Source organism: Cucumis sativus, chromosome 2 (genome assembly GCF_000004075.3).
Source record: "Cucumis sativus cultivar 9930 chromosome 2, Cucumber_9930_V3, whole genome shotgun sequence".
Lineage (NCBI taxonomy): Eukaryota > Viridiplantae > Streptophyta > Magnoliopsida > Cucurbitales > Cucurbitaceae > Cucumis > Cucumis sativus.
Genome location: NC_026656.2, coordinates 2,419,384 through 2,434,420, shown reverse-complemented (window position 1 = coordinate 2,434,420; position 15,037 = coordinate 2,419,384). Strand labels below are relative to the sequence as shown.

The 15,037-nt window shown below is 35.6% G+C and overlaps 4 protein-coding genes across 5 annotated transcripts; 2 read left to right on the top strand and 2 right to left on the bottom strand.

Moving 5' to 3' along the window:
• The first annotated feature begins 228 nt into the window (after positions 1–228).
• Positions 229–1,311, top strand: LOC105434715 (senescence-specific cysteine protease SAG12). Its single transcript, XM_011651800.2, is given in 6 exon segments — positions 229–258; positions 423–574; positions 745–1,054; positions 1,057–1,099; positions 1,102–1,141; positions 1,143–1,311. Coding segments are annotated over 6 exon segments (744 nt in total).
• A 124-nt stretch (positions 1,312–1,435) lies between these two features.
• Positions 1,436–3,030, bottom strand: LOC101217582 (pentatricopeptide repeat-containing protein At1g06270). The gene is made up of 2 exons (XM_004139326.3): positions 2,842–3,030; positions 1,436–2,671 (listed from the first exon to the last, which is right to left on the bottom strand). The coding sequence occupies exon 2, from the start codon at positions 2,615–2,617 to the stop codon at positions 1,586–1,588; it is 1,032 nt and encodes a 343-aa protein (XP_004139374.1). The 5' UTR covers positions 2,618–2,671; positions 2,842–3,030; the 3' UTR covers positions 1,436–1,585.
• A 738-nt stretch (positions 3,031–3,768) lies between these two features.
• Positions 3,769–7,612, top strand: LOC101216556 (superoxide dismutase [Cu-Zn] 1). 2 transcript variants are annotated; one of them, XM_031880774.1, is made up of 9 exons: positions 3,804–3,963; positions 4,140–4,196; positions 4,837–4,925; positions 5,014–5,115; positions 5,215–5,310; positions 5,924–5,955; positions 6,045–6,120; positions 6,848–6,901; positions 7,411–7,612. In XM_031880774.1, exons 3-9 carry the CDS (start codon positions 4,850–4,852, stop codon positions 7,431–7,433), a joined length of 459 nt encoding a protein of 152 aa, XP_031736634.1. In that variant the 5' UTR covers positions 3,804–3,963; positions 4,140–4,196; positions 4,837–4,849; the 3' UTR covers positions 7,434–7,612. The 2 variants fall into 2 exon arrangements, with proteins under 2 accessions (XP_004139207.1, XP_031736634.1); XM_004139159.3 differs by lacking the exon at positions 4,140–4,196 and having other exon boundaries at positions 3,769–3,963.
• An 857-nt stretch (positions 7,613–8,469) lies between these two features.
• Positions 8,470–13,419, bottom strand: LOC101216792 (probable pre-mRNA-splicing factor ATP-dependent RNA helicase DEAH5). The gene is made up of 2 exons (XM_004139160.3): positions 9,937–13,419; positions 8,470–9,118 (listed from the first exon to the last, which is right to left on the bottom strand). Exons 1-2 carry the CDS (start codon positions 13,197–13,199, stop codon positions 8,725–8,727), a joined length of 3,657 nt encoding a protein of 1,218 aa, XP_004139208.1. The 5' UTR covers positions 13,200–13,419; the 3' UTR covers positions 8,470–8,724.
• Between the last annotated feature and the right edge of the window lie 1,618 nt (positions 13,420–15,037).

Here is a 15,037-nt window from a genome sequence, read left to right as displayed (position 1 = left end):
TATTGAAAATCAATTTTAAGTTTGTTATAAAAAAAGAATTTAGTGTTTGAAAATCAATTTTATAAAATCAACTGTACTTGGAACATTTTTTTTCTTTCTAAAATCAAGTCCTAAACATACACCCTAGAAAACATAAATACATATATCACACGAATATGGCTATTGTTATATTTGAAAACTTTATGAATCCACGTTTATTAAAATATTCTTTTCAAAAAATACTTACACATGTCTAATACATTTGTTGCATTGACAAATGTATGCTACGTATCTATCAAGTGTCAATTTTTCAAGTGTCGAACATGGACATGTTAACCAAACTAAAGTATTTGTGCTTCTTAGCAAAGTACATTGTCAATCTCAATTCTTTGAATCATTCATATACTTTGGTTAAAATTAACTATGCAGATCTCACAGATTAGTTTAAGGCAACTTACTTGGGGTATAAAACTTTTTCGCTTCCATATACATTATTTGAATATGAAAATACCGTTAATCTGCCTACTAACGTTGATTGGAGAAAGGACGGTGCAATTACCCCGATAAAGAATCAAGGCCAATGTGGTACGAACTAGTAATACTCTTATTCATCCAACTAAACAAAAATACGTTGATCATGTTCTCTTTACGTCTGATTATGAGTTTTTTTCCTAACAAGTACCCTAAACCTGGCCCTCTATCTATTTAAAGTCATTTCGTCATATTTGGAAAAACTTACCAGTCTTGAATTTTCAACACATGGAGCTGCTGGGCATTCTCTGCAGTAGCAGCAGTTGAAGGCATCAACAAAATAAAAACAGGGAAATTGATGTCTCTTCCAGAACAAGAGCTTGTAGACTACGATGTGACCTCGGGGAACCAGGAATGCAGTGGTGGTTACATATATAAAGCATTTGAGTTCATCAAGAAAACTAGTCTAACTACAAAAACAGAATATCCATACAAAAGAACTGAATCTGCATGCAACAAACAAAAAGCGAAATACCAGTCTGTGTCAATAAGTGGATATGAAAAAGTACTCGTCAACAATGAGAAAAGCTAAAAAGCAGAAAGCCAACAATTGCTAAACAGCCAGCCTCTGTAGCAATTGATGCAGGGGGAACAATTTTCAGTTCTATTCTAGTGGAATTTTCTCAAGCAATTGAGCAACTGAATCGTGAAGGAACAATAGTTGAGTATAGGGAAGCTAGCAATAAAGCTTATTGACTTGTCAAGAATTCATGGGGCATTGGCTAGGGTGAATCAAGTTACATAAGAATAAGAATGAAGCGTGATTCAACCACAAGCAAGGTACTTCCTGGTGTTAATTGAACATGTCTACCTTCAGAGGTGAAAAAATTAAATTTACCATGCAGATTTTTACATTCACTAAATTATATTCTATAGTGATGCAATAAGAATTGGTAAAAGGTTATTGTGTATGAGCACCAAAAAGTCAAAAGAAAATAAAGGATTCAAGCACAATAAAATTTGAACATATTCAAGGAGTATTTATCGTGAAAAATTCTTCTCTAAATCTTCTCCACATGCCATTTGGATTTCATATATATATTTGAGAACAAGATATAAAAAGAATTTATAGTATCTAAGACCCCAACTCTACAAATCTGCGTCTTACAGCAGAAGCAAGTTCCACTTCCCCAATGCCAGCCAGCCCCTCAACAACCTCTTGCCTGACCTTGATATATGGTATAAACCCTCTGTCTGTCATCCCCATGGTCACCTTTCCCGCTAAAATATACTCACGACACTCTAGACAACCTTCAACAAGAAGCTCATAGCTCTCAAATCCAACATCGTGACTGTCCCTCTCCAACAGCTCAATAATCTCAACTGCTCTCCTTACCTCTCGGTTTGTTCGTAACGCGGCCACAACGTTAGTAATCGTTCCTTGTCTTGGCATCAATTTAACTTTCACAACCATTTCTTTTAGCAATTCCACTGCCTTGTCCGTCCGTCTAACAGCTGTTGCTGCATGAATTAAGGTGCCATAACTCTCCAAGTCAGGAATACACCCTGCCCCTCCCATACCTTTCAAAACTTGAAAGGCCTCAGCTAATTCACCAATGGAACAAAGAGAGGATATAAGATAGTTACATATGTTGCTGTCAGGCTTATAACCAATTGACTGCATATCCATCAAGATATTAGCAACAGACTTAGCCTGGCTACGTTGTTTTAGCCAGGCAGAAGAAAGTAGAAAATGAGTCTGAGGGGAAGGGACACAACCAGAGTGGAGAATCCTCTGGAGGACTGGAAGAGAGAGGGGAAAAGGTGAAGGACTTTGAAGAGTGTAGAAAAGCAGAGAGCCATGGACAAATTGGGATTTTGAGCGAGGTCTAATAGATATTAAAGATTGTAATATCTCATCCACAACTTGTGTTCTTAAATTAAGAGGAAAAGTGGAGAGAAACAAGAAAAGATTGGGGTTGTGGCAAGCTTCTTGCAATGAAGGAAACAGATCAGGAAGTTTCTTATACGACTTTGATTCAACAGCAGCTTTAATGCTGTCTTGAAGGGTTTGTGACGGTGATATTGAGTGGATAGAAGAATATTGCCCCAAAAAGTGATGAAAATTAAGTAAAAAAGCAGAAGTCTTTGTTCTTCCAATATTCATGCCAGTAAGAATAGGAGAGTCTTTATCTTGTAGCAAATAACATTATGTATGATCCTAAAAAATGGTAGCATACAAAGAAGCAATAAAGAAGAGGAACAAAAAGAAAATGGAGATTAGGGCCAGAAGAGAAATAGGAAGAACAAATGTGGAAGGATCTTTTAAGCCAAAATACTAGAAGTGGGGGGGAAATTTTGGGATTTCCAACAAAGGCACAAAAAACTCACCACTTTGATGTCAAGAAGAGTTGTGAAGACTTCGGGCTAGATGATGTTCACAGGCCGGCGGACGGAAGTACACGGCTGCGGTAGTCGGCGACGAAACAGTGGGGAAGTGTGAGTTGAAGTTGACGAGGGAGATGGGAGAAATGGGAGAGAACTTCTCTTATTTAAGACAAGAATTTGTATTCCACATGCTCCTCTTTTATCTTTAAAGATGGTGACCTAATCTATGTCCTAGTTTTTGTATTTTTAGTTGAGTTTGTTTTTTTTCCTATTTTATAAAATAAAAATATTAAATTATTCCAATTTTACTCTATTATATTTTTGTAAATAGTTTCAATATTTTACTATTTTATTCTATAAATTTATTATATTTTGGTTATTAAACTTTCACGGAACAAAAAAAGAAAATCAAACCCTTTCTACGTCCTTTGTGCGTGCTGCAACAATTCAATTACATAAACAAATCCAAAAGTATATTGAATTATAAGATTGCTTAGGGACCTTAGCATACAATATGAAAGAGAGGAGTTTGATTCCCTTAATTTTCTAATTACCATTTTCTCCTGAAAGAGAGGGTCCATACTTTCAAGTATTTATTAGTTTGGTCATTGTCTTCGAATGGTTTATTTTAGTCTATAAATTTTTTTATTAAACAATCATTATGAATCCTTATTAAGAAAATGAAAGAAAAAATCTTTAGAAACTATCCAACTATAAACGTAGTTGTTAAAGCATTTCTACCAAAAGAAAAAACATTCACTAACCACTCTAACAAAAAAAAAAAGTTTATCAATAGGAAAGGCTTTCATTTTTTCAAAATAATTTGTGTTTAAATTACACGTTTGAAAATATATTCTAATTTTGTGAACTCTACGAAGTAATAAATATTGTAATAAAGGAAGGATTAGAATTAAAACTCTTTCCCCTCAACGAAATTGAATTATGGATTTCGTCGGTCGGTCGAATTAAAATCGTGAGTTCCACACGCGGTGTCTTGTGGATTCAAAATTATGACCATTTTCATCATTCCTTGGCTTTTTGTATATTCGGCCATCAGCCATGCCTTCAAAATTTCGCTCCATTCCCATTGTTCTCTTCCTCTTCTCTTTCAAGCTGACCCTTTAGGTAAATGGTTCTCTCCCATTTCATCTCTAATTCCTCTGTTTCTCTTTTATTTTACTTGTTCTTTTTCAGCCATGTCCTCCATTTCTGTGGTGAAACTGAATTGTTCTTATCGATTTCTTGTTTAATTTCTGTTTTTCTCTTTGCGTGTTTTATTTATTTATTTTCGCTCGTTGAAGTTTAAAGATACCAAAAGTTGCGCTTCACTACTTTCCAATTTCGATGGTAGCTGCAAGGTGTAACTCTTACGCTCTTGGTTTTTTGAGTTTAATTTTTTTTGCTTCTTGTTGTTTACTGTTTAGCAAAAAGTATGGTGAGTACTAACAGAAAGTCCCAAACTTAATAGATAGATGATCATGTTCTAAGGAGCGCGATACTTTTGTTTGGCTAGCTTGTTCTTAGCTGATATGTGTCAGACACTCTGAGTTTTTTTGTTAAACGCTCATAGAACACTTTGTTGTATAGACCAAAAAATATTTGTATGATAATAATAATAATAACTTTGAAGTGTAAAATATATCCAGCTGAGTTTTTTTTAAGCATACAAGTGCATTAACTCATTTCCTCTAGATTTTAATTTATATATTTTGAAAATCGTATTGATTGGAACTCCTAGTTTTAACTGACTAAGTGTGAACTTATTTAAGGACATTGAAGGTTAGCATTGATCTTCTCTCTCAAATTTGGCGACGAGGAATTAGTTTTTGTGTCATTCATGTAGTTCCATTTTGCTTTTGAGCATTTGAATTGTTTGTTAACTATTGCTTTGATCAATATATTCGAAAGTGAAATTTCCTTAGTTTATTTTATTGATCAGTATCCAATTTTACCAGTTATTTCAGTTCTCCTAATAACCTTCATTGGATTTGAGTTCAGTTAACACAAAACAATGGTGAAAGCTGTAGCTGTTCTTGAGAGCAATCAGGGAGTCAGTGGAAGCATCTTCTTTAGCCAAAATGGCAATGGTAGCTCAAATTAGTGTTCGAATTTAAATGCTTACTCATTTTATGTTTTCTTTTATGTGGTTTTCAGTTTTTCCCTTGTATTATTCAGGTCCAACTATAATTACAGGAAATATTTCTGGTCTTAAGGCAGGGCTTCATGGCTTCCATGTTCATGCCCTTGGGGACACAACCAATGGTTGCTTATCAACTGGTACATTCTCATGAGTTGCGCCATCTTAGTTTCTCAATGTTAGATACAAAGTGTCTTTTAGGACATTATAACTCCACTTGCAAACAATTGGTTGCGCAGGGCCACATTTCAACCCTGAAGGCAAAGACCATGGTGCCCCAGATGATGAGAATCGTCACGTTGGTGATCTTGGAAATGTGGTTGCTGGTGATGATGGTATGTTTAATGCTATTCCATATTGCTTTTCATTTTCTCCTTGAAGTAAATTTTAGGAAAACTATGTTTTTACTTTGCGAGTTCTCAGATTATGTTTTTTTTATTCTTCAATTTTCAAAACGTACATTTTTATTCCTTGAGTTTTTTTTAGAATAGATGTATTTGGTCACGAGTAAATCTTTAAATATATTTTTCATTATTATTTTATATTACTTCTATCACATTGACATAGAAAAATAACTTTCTTAAAATTTATTTTTCTAATTTAAAATAATGATAAGAAATTTATGTCGGACCTTTTGAACTTTAAAAACTCGAAAACTAAGAAAAGTACATGTAAAAAATTTAGAGATCAAATTTACATGTCCTAAAAGATTTGGAGACTAAAAACAGTATATCTCGAAAACTATGAAACTAAACGCACACATAATTTAAAACTCAAGGTAATTTTGTCTAAATTTTAATGAGCCTAAATTCAATCCCTCCAAAATGCAGGACACTGGATTCCTTGAAGGCATCCAGCTTCCCTCTCCACCCTCCTAGCAATGACAATATTTCAATAAATATCACTTAATTTGACATGATTGTAAATGTTGTTACGTTTACCGTACAGGTACTGCTACTTTCTCAATTATTGACAAACAGGTTTGGACAATTTTATGTTTAGTTTGATATTTCACCATCTCTACTGGAAGTCTCAACTAGTGAGCATTACTTCTTTCTATGTTATGCAGATTTCCCTTGTTGGACCAAATTCCGTTCTTGGAAGGTCTATTGTTGTCCATGCAGATCCTGATGATCTTGGCAGGGGTAATGTTATAAATCTTCATTGCTATATTTCTAATAGGAATTCTACACATTTAACTCTATCGAAACTTTATCGTGCAAACATTTTAATGATTGACCTGAAGAAATTAACCTCAATTGCATTAATTGTAACTATGCTCCACTTTCGCCTTGGTATTAATTTAATCTTCTTTGAATTCAGTGATATCCTTTTGGGGTTCTTCCCATTTTCTCTCCATACGTGCAGAACATCCATATTCTTCACATTTGTATAATTCAGTTTATTCAAATCTTAAACCAATAGATCATTTTACGTGCTGGAAGTATCAATCTTTGGAATATTTGTTTCCCTTCAATTTCTTGTAAACCTCCCGATGTGTTCAAAAATACCTCAAAGGAATCTTTTTTATCACAGAATGCAGAATGGTTAAAAGAAACTGTAACCAGCAGCCATTTATATAGGCTGAGATAAACAACCTAGGGAAAAAAGGGCTCTCGATAAAAACAAAACAAACTAACAGCTACCAAATAAAGCTGTAAAAATACAACTAAGAAGGGTAAAATCTAAGAACAAAGAATTATCTAACTTAAACAAGAAACATCCCCAAGAAAGAACAAGAAACTAGGAACAAACTAATAACAATAGCCCTAATGACCTCCTTTTGTCTCTGCCTGTCAAGTGGATGACATTCCATTAAATTCAGGATAACCAAATAAAGAAATCTGAAGCATAATCTGACCTTGTCTGCAGGTGGAACTGAACTTAGCCTGACCACTGGCAATGCGGGTGAGAGAATAGGCTGTGGTAAGTTACATAATCATACTAATTCTTCACATTCACATTGCTTCTAAGGATTATGCTATGCCATCCAAACGGTTAAAAAAAACAAAAACAAAAAAGCATACTTGTTCAAACCGTACATTTCTTTTTTCGATAGTAGGTTTGAGATTTGATAGAACCAAGTTCATGTTAGTTAAATTATTGAACGTGGAATTATCGTTAGGTGTATGTCTTTTAGTTAATTTACCAAGGTTTTAAATTTTACTCTCGCAACAAATGTACAGTTCTAAATAACAGTCATATATGTATAATGACGTTATGTGATAAATTGTACTGGTACTTTATACATATACACACTTCTCTGGTTTTATTGCTATAATTTACATCAATTCTTTAACTTGCACAAATAGATTTAACACCTTGAATGTATTGATTGGGACTTCTTTTATTTTCTTGGGATTAATCTGTTCTCTAAAAGAGGTAGCTAAACTTTTTCCTTGACGTAAACATCTGTTATTATATATTTGTTGCAGGCGTTATTGGGCTGCAAGAGTGAAAAACACTTTGGTTTGGATGGTCTGTGATGATTGATGAAGTATAATGTATAAAATGCTTCACTTTGGTTTGGAACATATGTATTGTATCTAAAATAAGATGGCTTCAAGCCCTATAGCAGAAATAAATAAAATTAGAATGAAGTACTGCTAAATCTAATCTTATCTTTTCTTTACTTTATTCTTCTCTTCTCTCCTCTCTCTCTTTTATTTTAGGAAACAATGTTTTCACATAATATAGACCGGCACAATAGAAGAATCAATATGTAATGCCGATTGAAATAGCAGAATTATTAGGAGAATATTAGTAGGGTGTTCGGTTGAGGCATGTTAGAATATTCATTATGTTTGTTAAGTCTTTTTGTTATAAATAGAAGGTGAGGGGTTAGAGAGGAGGGTGTGAAGAATTTTGTAGTGGAATTTCCTTGTAACGGAAATTTGAAAGAGACTAGCTCTCTCCAAAGGTTAGGGGTTACTTGTTCTTGTGATATTCTAACATATATTTTATATACCTTTGTATTTAATGTCCTATAATTGTTCAGTTCCTATAGAGTTCATCCTTTGTTTTTTTAGATAACATCCTTTGTTTTTTAGATAATTCTTGTTTGGTAGGATCTAACATGGTATTTTCAATATTTTATCAACACCCCTTCAACAACATTTCAGTATTTGCTTTATTTGACATGTCAATTGATTCTAAATAGATTTCCCTAATCATTTTCTTGTAAATTCGTTCAAAGATAGTTTAATGGATATGACAAAACAACATTATGTTTTACACAAGTTAAAACATAGGTTTAAAACAACCAATAAAGAGACCAAAGTTAATAGTTTTAGAAAGATTAGGTTTCAAACTCTCAGGTCAAATATATAAATCTGAAGCACTAAATTGAATAAGAGCTCTAAACCAAAGAAACTAACCATTCAGCCTGAGCTTGTTTTTTCTTTTCTCATGATTTTCACCTTTCCTAACTACATTTGCATTGTTAGACGATTTTGAAAACACGAGATCTTAATAAGTTTACAAGTTAACAATCGAGAGGGAAAAAGCTTATATCAACTGAAGTCCTGCGTAGTGGCAGAAAGAACCACCAAACCACAATGAACATATTAATCAATGAACTAGAGGCAGTGGAGGAAGACAAAACTTTCCTGGTATGTATTTGCATCATTTAACGGCTTTACCCTCAAGAAATTATACAATAGGATATATACATTTTGTGGTAAGCCTTGAAACCTACATAGTCAGGCAAATATGGCACATGGAAAAAAGAAAAAACTAATAAATTAAGCTTAAGCTCGTCTCTTACTCAAACGCCAAGAGTTTGGTTCGTGATATCTGTCATAGAGTGGTTCAATCCGCTCTTGTCGCTTTCGCTTACTCATCTTTGTAGGGTCTGAAACTTTGAAGAATCTTGGAGCTAATTCAACAAGCCATTTGGGATCTATGACTGTTACTTCACGCATGTATTCTTTTGTTGTCATGACCAGCTCGTGGTATATGACCCAGTCGGGTTGTCTTTGGAATAATGCACTGCTCGGATGGATATATACCGGTTGGTTCTCGACTAGCGTCCGATAACCCTCTTGAGGATCCTTTCTGGCTGCATGGAAAAAGAACCCTGCTGTGATTGCCTTCCTTATCTGTGTGAAGTTCTTGCCAGCGCTCACCACATCCAATTTGTACCTGAAATTAAGCAAACATGCACGAGTTAGAAAACAAGAAGACTCATACAAATAGTACAATGTTACAAGAAACGAATGGTAGTTAGCACTAGATATAATGATGATGGTTGATGGATGAGTGAAACAGTAGTCGATAAAAGTAAAACACCAACTAGAAAGTTCCTAGAATGCAACATATATATTTCCTCTCTACTAGCATCTCTATGTAAAGGTTAAAGCAAATAATCTTAGAAGTAGATTTCACAAGCCAGTCCCAATGAACGGAAGTATAGTCAGTTTTCTAAAATAAATTTGTACCCTGCTCAGGGCATATATGTTCCTCTTCAGGAAGTTCTCTTCACATTCAACATCAACGGATTCACAATTTAGAGGGGTATGGTCAGGATAAGGATCCTAGGCACATATGCCACCAAAAGAACACCAAATAAGGTCTGGACAAAGACTTCACTGATGTACCAATATAGGACATATCTCTCATAAAAGTCCTCCAAGGAAAGAAGCAATACAGCATTCACTACTAATATACAAACAACTCCAAACCTTATGATCCAACAAAATTCATAAACAGAAACTTCAGTTTCTACAGTGCAAGCATTAAAAGCAACGAGCACCAAGCAGGAGCCTGAGTTATCAAGGTAATAAAGAAACTACTGTGCCACTAAGCATCACATCCACAATAGAGAAACCATATCTACTCCATACATGCAAATTATTTATTTAAACAAAATAGTGGTGTGCATCAAGACAAGACAACAATAAACAGCAGCAGCTGAAGACAATAGTTAAACAAAGATTTAAGAGGATGCTCGAAGATCATACTTGTCCATGATTGAAAGAAGTTGTTTCCTCACATCCTGTGCTCTCCTCAAGGATCGAGACTGAACAAAGTTCTCAAAGCACCAGGGGCCAGAAAAGTTTTTGGCTTTCCAAGCCTCATAAACTGCAAGCAAAGTCAGATGATCTCCCTCGGGCTGGAAAAACTTTGCCCTTTTCTGATCAGCCTGGGCTTGTTTTTCCCTTGGCCTGTAAAAGATATTTCCAGTCTGAATCATAGCAATTATGGTCAAAATCTCATCACTGCATCCAAGATCCACACTAGCTAGCAGCATCTTTGACAAAGGTGGATCTAAAGGAAATTCAGCCATTTTTCTACCCAACTTAGTCAGCAGTCCTTCTTCATCAAGTGCTCCTAGACTGTAAAGTTGCTCCATTGCTGAAATTAGAGCTTGGGGTGAAGGTGGATCCATAAAATCAAATGACAGAAGATCATTTATCCCCATTGCTTTCATAGTAAGAGTAGTATGACCAAGATTAATTCTCTGAATTTCTGGTATCGTTGTAGGAGACATCTCATTACGATAAGCACTCTCAGTATAGAGGCGATAACATTTTCCAGGTCCTGTTCGGCCAGCACGCCCCGCCCGTTGTTTGGCAGATGCTTGTGAGATTGGTGTAATAACAAGAGAATCAAGTCCTTGCTTTGGGTTATATACATTCTGTTTAGCAAACCCAGGATCAATAACATAAAAGATTCCATCTATTGTCAGTGAAGCCTCAGCAATGTTAGTTGCCACTACAACTTTCCTCTTACCAGGAGGGGCAGGTTCAAAAATTCTGGACTGCATTTCACTGGGCAATGCACTATAGACAGGTAGAATAATTAACTCAGGAACATTTTTACCGAGTCCTTTCATTCTCTCGTATAGGGACTGACATGCAAAATCAATCTCCTCCTGACCAGTCAAGAAAAGAAGAACGTCACCTTCAGGCTCTGTCAAGTGGATCTGCAAGACAGTGATTAAAGCAGCATCCAGATAATCAGTTTCGGGCTGCTTGGTATAGAGAATCTCCACAGGGAAAGTTCTCCCAGGAATTGTAAAAATATTACAATTAAAGAAATATCCTGAAAATTTTTCGGCATCTAAAGTTGCAGATGTGACAATCAGTCGAAGGTCAGGTCTCCTTTTCACAAGTTGCTTTAGCAACCCAAAAAGAACATCAGTGAAGATTGTTCTCTCGTGCGCTTCATCAAGCATAATTACCGAGTACTGAGACAAGTTGTCATCAATCAAAATCTCCCTAAGAAGCATACCATCGGTCATATACTTGATCACAGTATCAGGTCCAGTACAATCCTCAAAACGAATTGCATATCCAACTTCCTCTCCTAAACGGCATCCAAACTCTTCAGCAACCCTCTTTGCAACAGACATCGCAGCCACCCTACGTGGTTGAGTACACCCAATTTTACCGGAGGTTGTGTATCCAGCTTCAGCAAGATATTGAGTTACCTGGGTTGTCTTACCTGAACCAGTCTCACCAATGACAACAAGTACCTGATTATCATGGACGGCCTGAACAAGTTCTTTCTTCAACTTGTAAATGGGTAAGCTCTGCCTTTGTTCTTGGATAGAGAGCTTCGACTTCTGCCCAAAACTAATATCCTTTCCATAGGCATCCTTCTTCCATTCAGGCATGTCATAGGCTGACAAGCCAACACCCCTAAGCTCTTGTGCAAGATGCCTCTCACCAGTCTCTGGCATGGGGTCTTCCCAAGGTCGATTAAGATCCTTTGGAATCGAATCAAGCATGGTCCGTTGCTGTTGCTCACGAACTTCTCTACGCTCCTTAATGAGTGCAGATTGAAGTGCAGCTGCCCGACTCAGAGATCCTTCTGGATTTTTGAATATTTTCACAGGCGACATGTCAATTGAGTATCTGCTCTGACCTTGCAGAAATGCAGGCTCATCTTCATTCAACTCAATCTCAAGCTCTTCTTCAGCACCCTCTTCTTGATATAATAGCCCATCTCCCTCATCATCATAAGAAGGATATTCACTTACACTTAAAACCCCAGAAGCAATCAGTTGTTTAGCTTCCCATCTCTCCGGTGAACTCATTCTCTTCAGAGGCCTACGTGAAGGGACAGTAACATCATCTTCCACAATCTTAATTCCAGAAAGGCCAGTCCTAACCACTGGACCATCATCCTTCGTGTCTGAAGGATTCATTCTAGGACCATCATCCGCATCTTTTTTCTTTAACGGAAGCAAATCCTTACCAGAATGCTGATCCACATCCCGCATAGAAAGGCTCAACTTTTGCCCTGAAACTGAAATGACCTTGACATAGACCTCTTGATCCCGCTTTACAACATCCTTGGCATTGGTAATTCTTCTGGTAGCAATCTGAGAAACATGAACCAGACCCTCCTTGCCTCTGAAATCATTCAGTTGGACAAAGCAACCCGTGTCCATCACTCTGGAAACTCTACCCTTGTAGACCGTGTATAGTTCAGGTTCGTGATTGACAGGTTGGTGTCTCCCATTTCTATCACCTCTCCAATTTCCATTACCATCTTCTACATCCCCTCTGTGACTCTCATTTTCTTCGTACCCATTTCTCCTATTCCGATCCCTTTGCCTTCCACTTCTACGATGATCATCATCGCCGCCATCATCATCACGATCCCTACCACCATGTCTCTCATCCCTATCATATCTATCTCTGCGTCTATCTCTATCCTTATCTCGATCCCAATCCCGATCCCGGTACCTATCTCTGTCTCTGTCTACATCTCTATCCCTGTGTCTATCCCTACCTCTGTCTCTGTCTCTGTCTCTTCCTCTTCCTCTGTCCCCTGCCCTGTCCCTATATCGATCATCTTCTACGTCTCTGTTCCCATGCTTCTGGTGAGCCTCCAACTCAATTTCCTTTTCAAGCTCCTTAGCCCTCTCCCTATCATCCCCAATTGCCAGGGCCCGAAACTTTCCCTTCCCATCTGATTCCTTCTCCTTCTTCAACTCCTTCTCACTGTCACCCTTCTGCGGAGGAAGAATGAGGTGAATAATCCTCAAAAGCGAGCGAACAAAGTAATCAGGCATCTCGGCGCCATTCTCTTTCAATTTGGTATCGAACTCATCCACCGACTCACAGCTCCGGCCCATCTCGGTAATGAACTCCGCAAGAACTTTATCTCCGAACCCTAAATGAGTTTCGAGTTCAGAACATACCTTGGAGACGAGAGATAAGTACTCGAGCTTCTTCAATCCATCGTCGCCGTTAGCCATGGAAGCAGCCATCGTCGAGAAACAGCAAAAGAAACTGAAAGGAGAGAAAGAGAAGCGGTGCCGACAGCGCAACGGATAAATAGAGAAGAAATGAATCAAAAACGGGGATTCAGAAACCTTTCTTCTGCCATGGGGATTGATCGACGCGCGAAGTGAAGAAAGGGGATGGGATTGACAATGAACAAAAATTGTATCTTAGGGTTTCTTCTTCTTTCATTTGATTTATTCCTTATTTGTTTCTGTGTTTTATAGTACTTTGGCTACGACTGCCCCTTTGCTTCCTTTTCATAATATTTTTTACTAATTGTTTAGTTCGAAGATGAATTTCTTTTTCTCTAAATTAGACTCACTATTCAACAAATTTCTAGGTCGATTTGCCAAAAAAAAAGAAGAAAAGAGTAAATGTTTTTTATAATAATAAAACTTATGTAATGGTACCCACTTCATCCTGAAAATTTAAAAGCGATAACCAGCTCACAACCGTAATTTAATAAAATATATTTAATTACTTGTCACATTTATAATATGTAAAATAATATGTGCTAGCAATTTTATTTATTAATTGTCTAGATTATTAACTTTATTTTTGTTTTTAAAACCAAACTCACTTTTCATTACATTTCTATGTTGAACAATTTACAGTAGTTAACTCAAATGATAAAATTTAGGATTGAGTTTAATTTTAATTTTGGATTTAGGGTTTAATAAGATATGGCCAACAAGATACTCCTCCACGTAAAGATGCATTTGCATCGACTTGGCCGTCAAGAAATCTTAATCGAAAACCCCTTCAAAACCTTAGCAACAAACGAATTTGGGAAGATTTGGATTTTATATTTTTAAGACTATGGGGAGTTTTGGTCATTTAATAATTAAACTTTTATTTCGTAACATTTTTAAAAATAATAAAATAAATCAAAATATTTATAAGTTATAACAAAATTTTGGACTATATTCATAATAGTCTTCTATCACTCTAAAACATTAATAACTATCAGTTATAGAAATTTTTATAGGTTGTAAGTATTTTTAAAAATTCATCATTTTTAAATTAGAAATTTAGGGTGTGCTTCTATCCCTTACAAATATAATTATGAAGAAAAAATATAGTTTAATTTCAAATAATTTTCTTGTAAATACGGATAGGACGTTGGTTTCAAAAACATAATAAAAGAAAAATATGAAAAATAAAATATTAAAGTACTTTGATACTTTTTTTGATGTGTCATTAGATTTTGGACAAAATCGATGAAACGGAAGAGATCCGAATAGATAAAAAAGAAAAATATCTCTTCGGGTTTGAAAAACCTCTTGGGATTATCCTTTTCGACTATAAACGATGGAATCGTCCATTTCGATATATAAAGAATGATAAATTTGACAATGCTGTTAGAAAAAAACAAAGTAAATTACTTACGATGTGATACAAATATCGATACATATTCATTTCGACGTCAAATTCATGGAAATGTGAAAATGTCAACGAAAATTTAATACTTAAAAGTGTAACATTAGCATTTTGTATTTGACAAGTAGATGTACGTGTGTATATAATTAAATGTTTTTTTTCCGTGAGTACTATATATTTGTAATATTATATAATAAATAATCATAATTTTGCATTTGTTTCTATAACAAATATTTGTAACATTTGCTTTTAAAATAACAATAATAATATAATTCAAACCACATGCCTCCTCATCGTTGACATATATTATATGTCAATTGAATTAAGTTTGATTTGAGATGTTCACAGTTTTTTCTCTCATTCATATACGCATTTGAATAAAGTAACTATGTTTTTAACTGATTAATAGTTAAATTCATAACTTGTTGTATATGTTTATCAC

What these genes read in the sequence shown, in the direction of transcription:
- LOC101217582 (XM_004139326.3), bottom strand. Translation starts at nt 2,617, where the DNA reads ATGAATATTGGAAGAACAAAGACTTCTGCTTTTTTACTTAATTTTCAT.
- LOC101216556 (XM_004139159.3), top strand. Translation starts at nt 4,850, where the DNA reads ATGGTGAAAGCTGTAGCTGTTCTTGAGAGCAATCAGGGAGTCAGTGGA. An exon ending in CAATGGTTGCTTATCAACTG is followed by an intron (nt 5,116 to 5,214) that starts GTACATTCTCAT and finishes TTGGTTGCGCAG; the next exon opens with GGCCACATTTCAACCCTGAA. An exon ending in TCTCAATTATTGACAAACAG is followed by an intron (nt 5,956 to 6,044) that starts GTTTGGACAATT and finishes TATGTTATGCAG; the next exon opens with ATTTCCCTTGTTGGACCAAA.
- LOC101216792 (XM_004139160.3), bottom strand. Translation starts at nt 13,199, where the DNA reads ATGGCTGCTTCCATGGCTAACGGCGACGATGGATTGAAGAAGCTCGAG. An exon ending in CTTCTTTCAATCATGGACAA is followed by an intron (nt 9,119 to 9,936) that starts GTATGATCTTCG and finishes GCTTAATTTCAG; the next exon opens with GTACAAATTGGATGTGGTGA.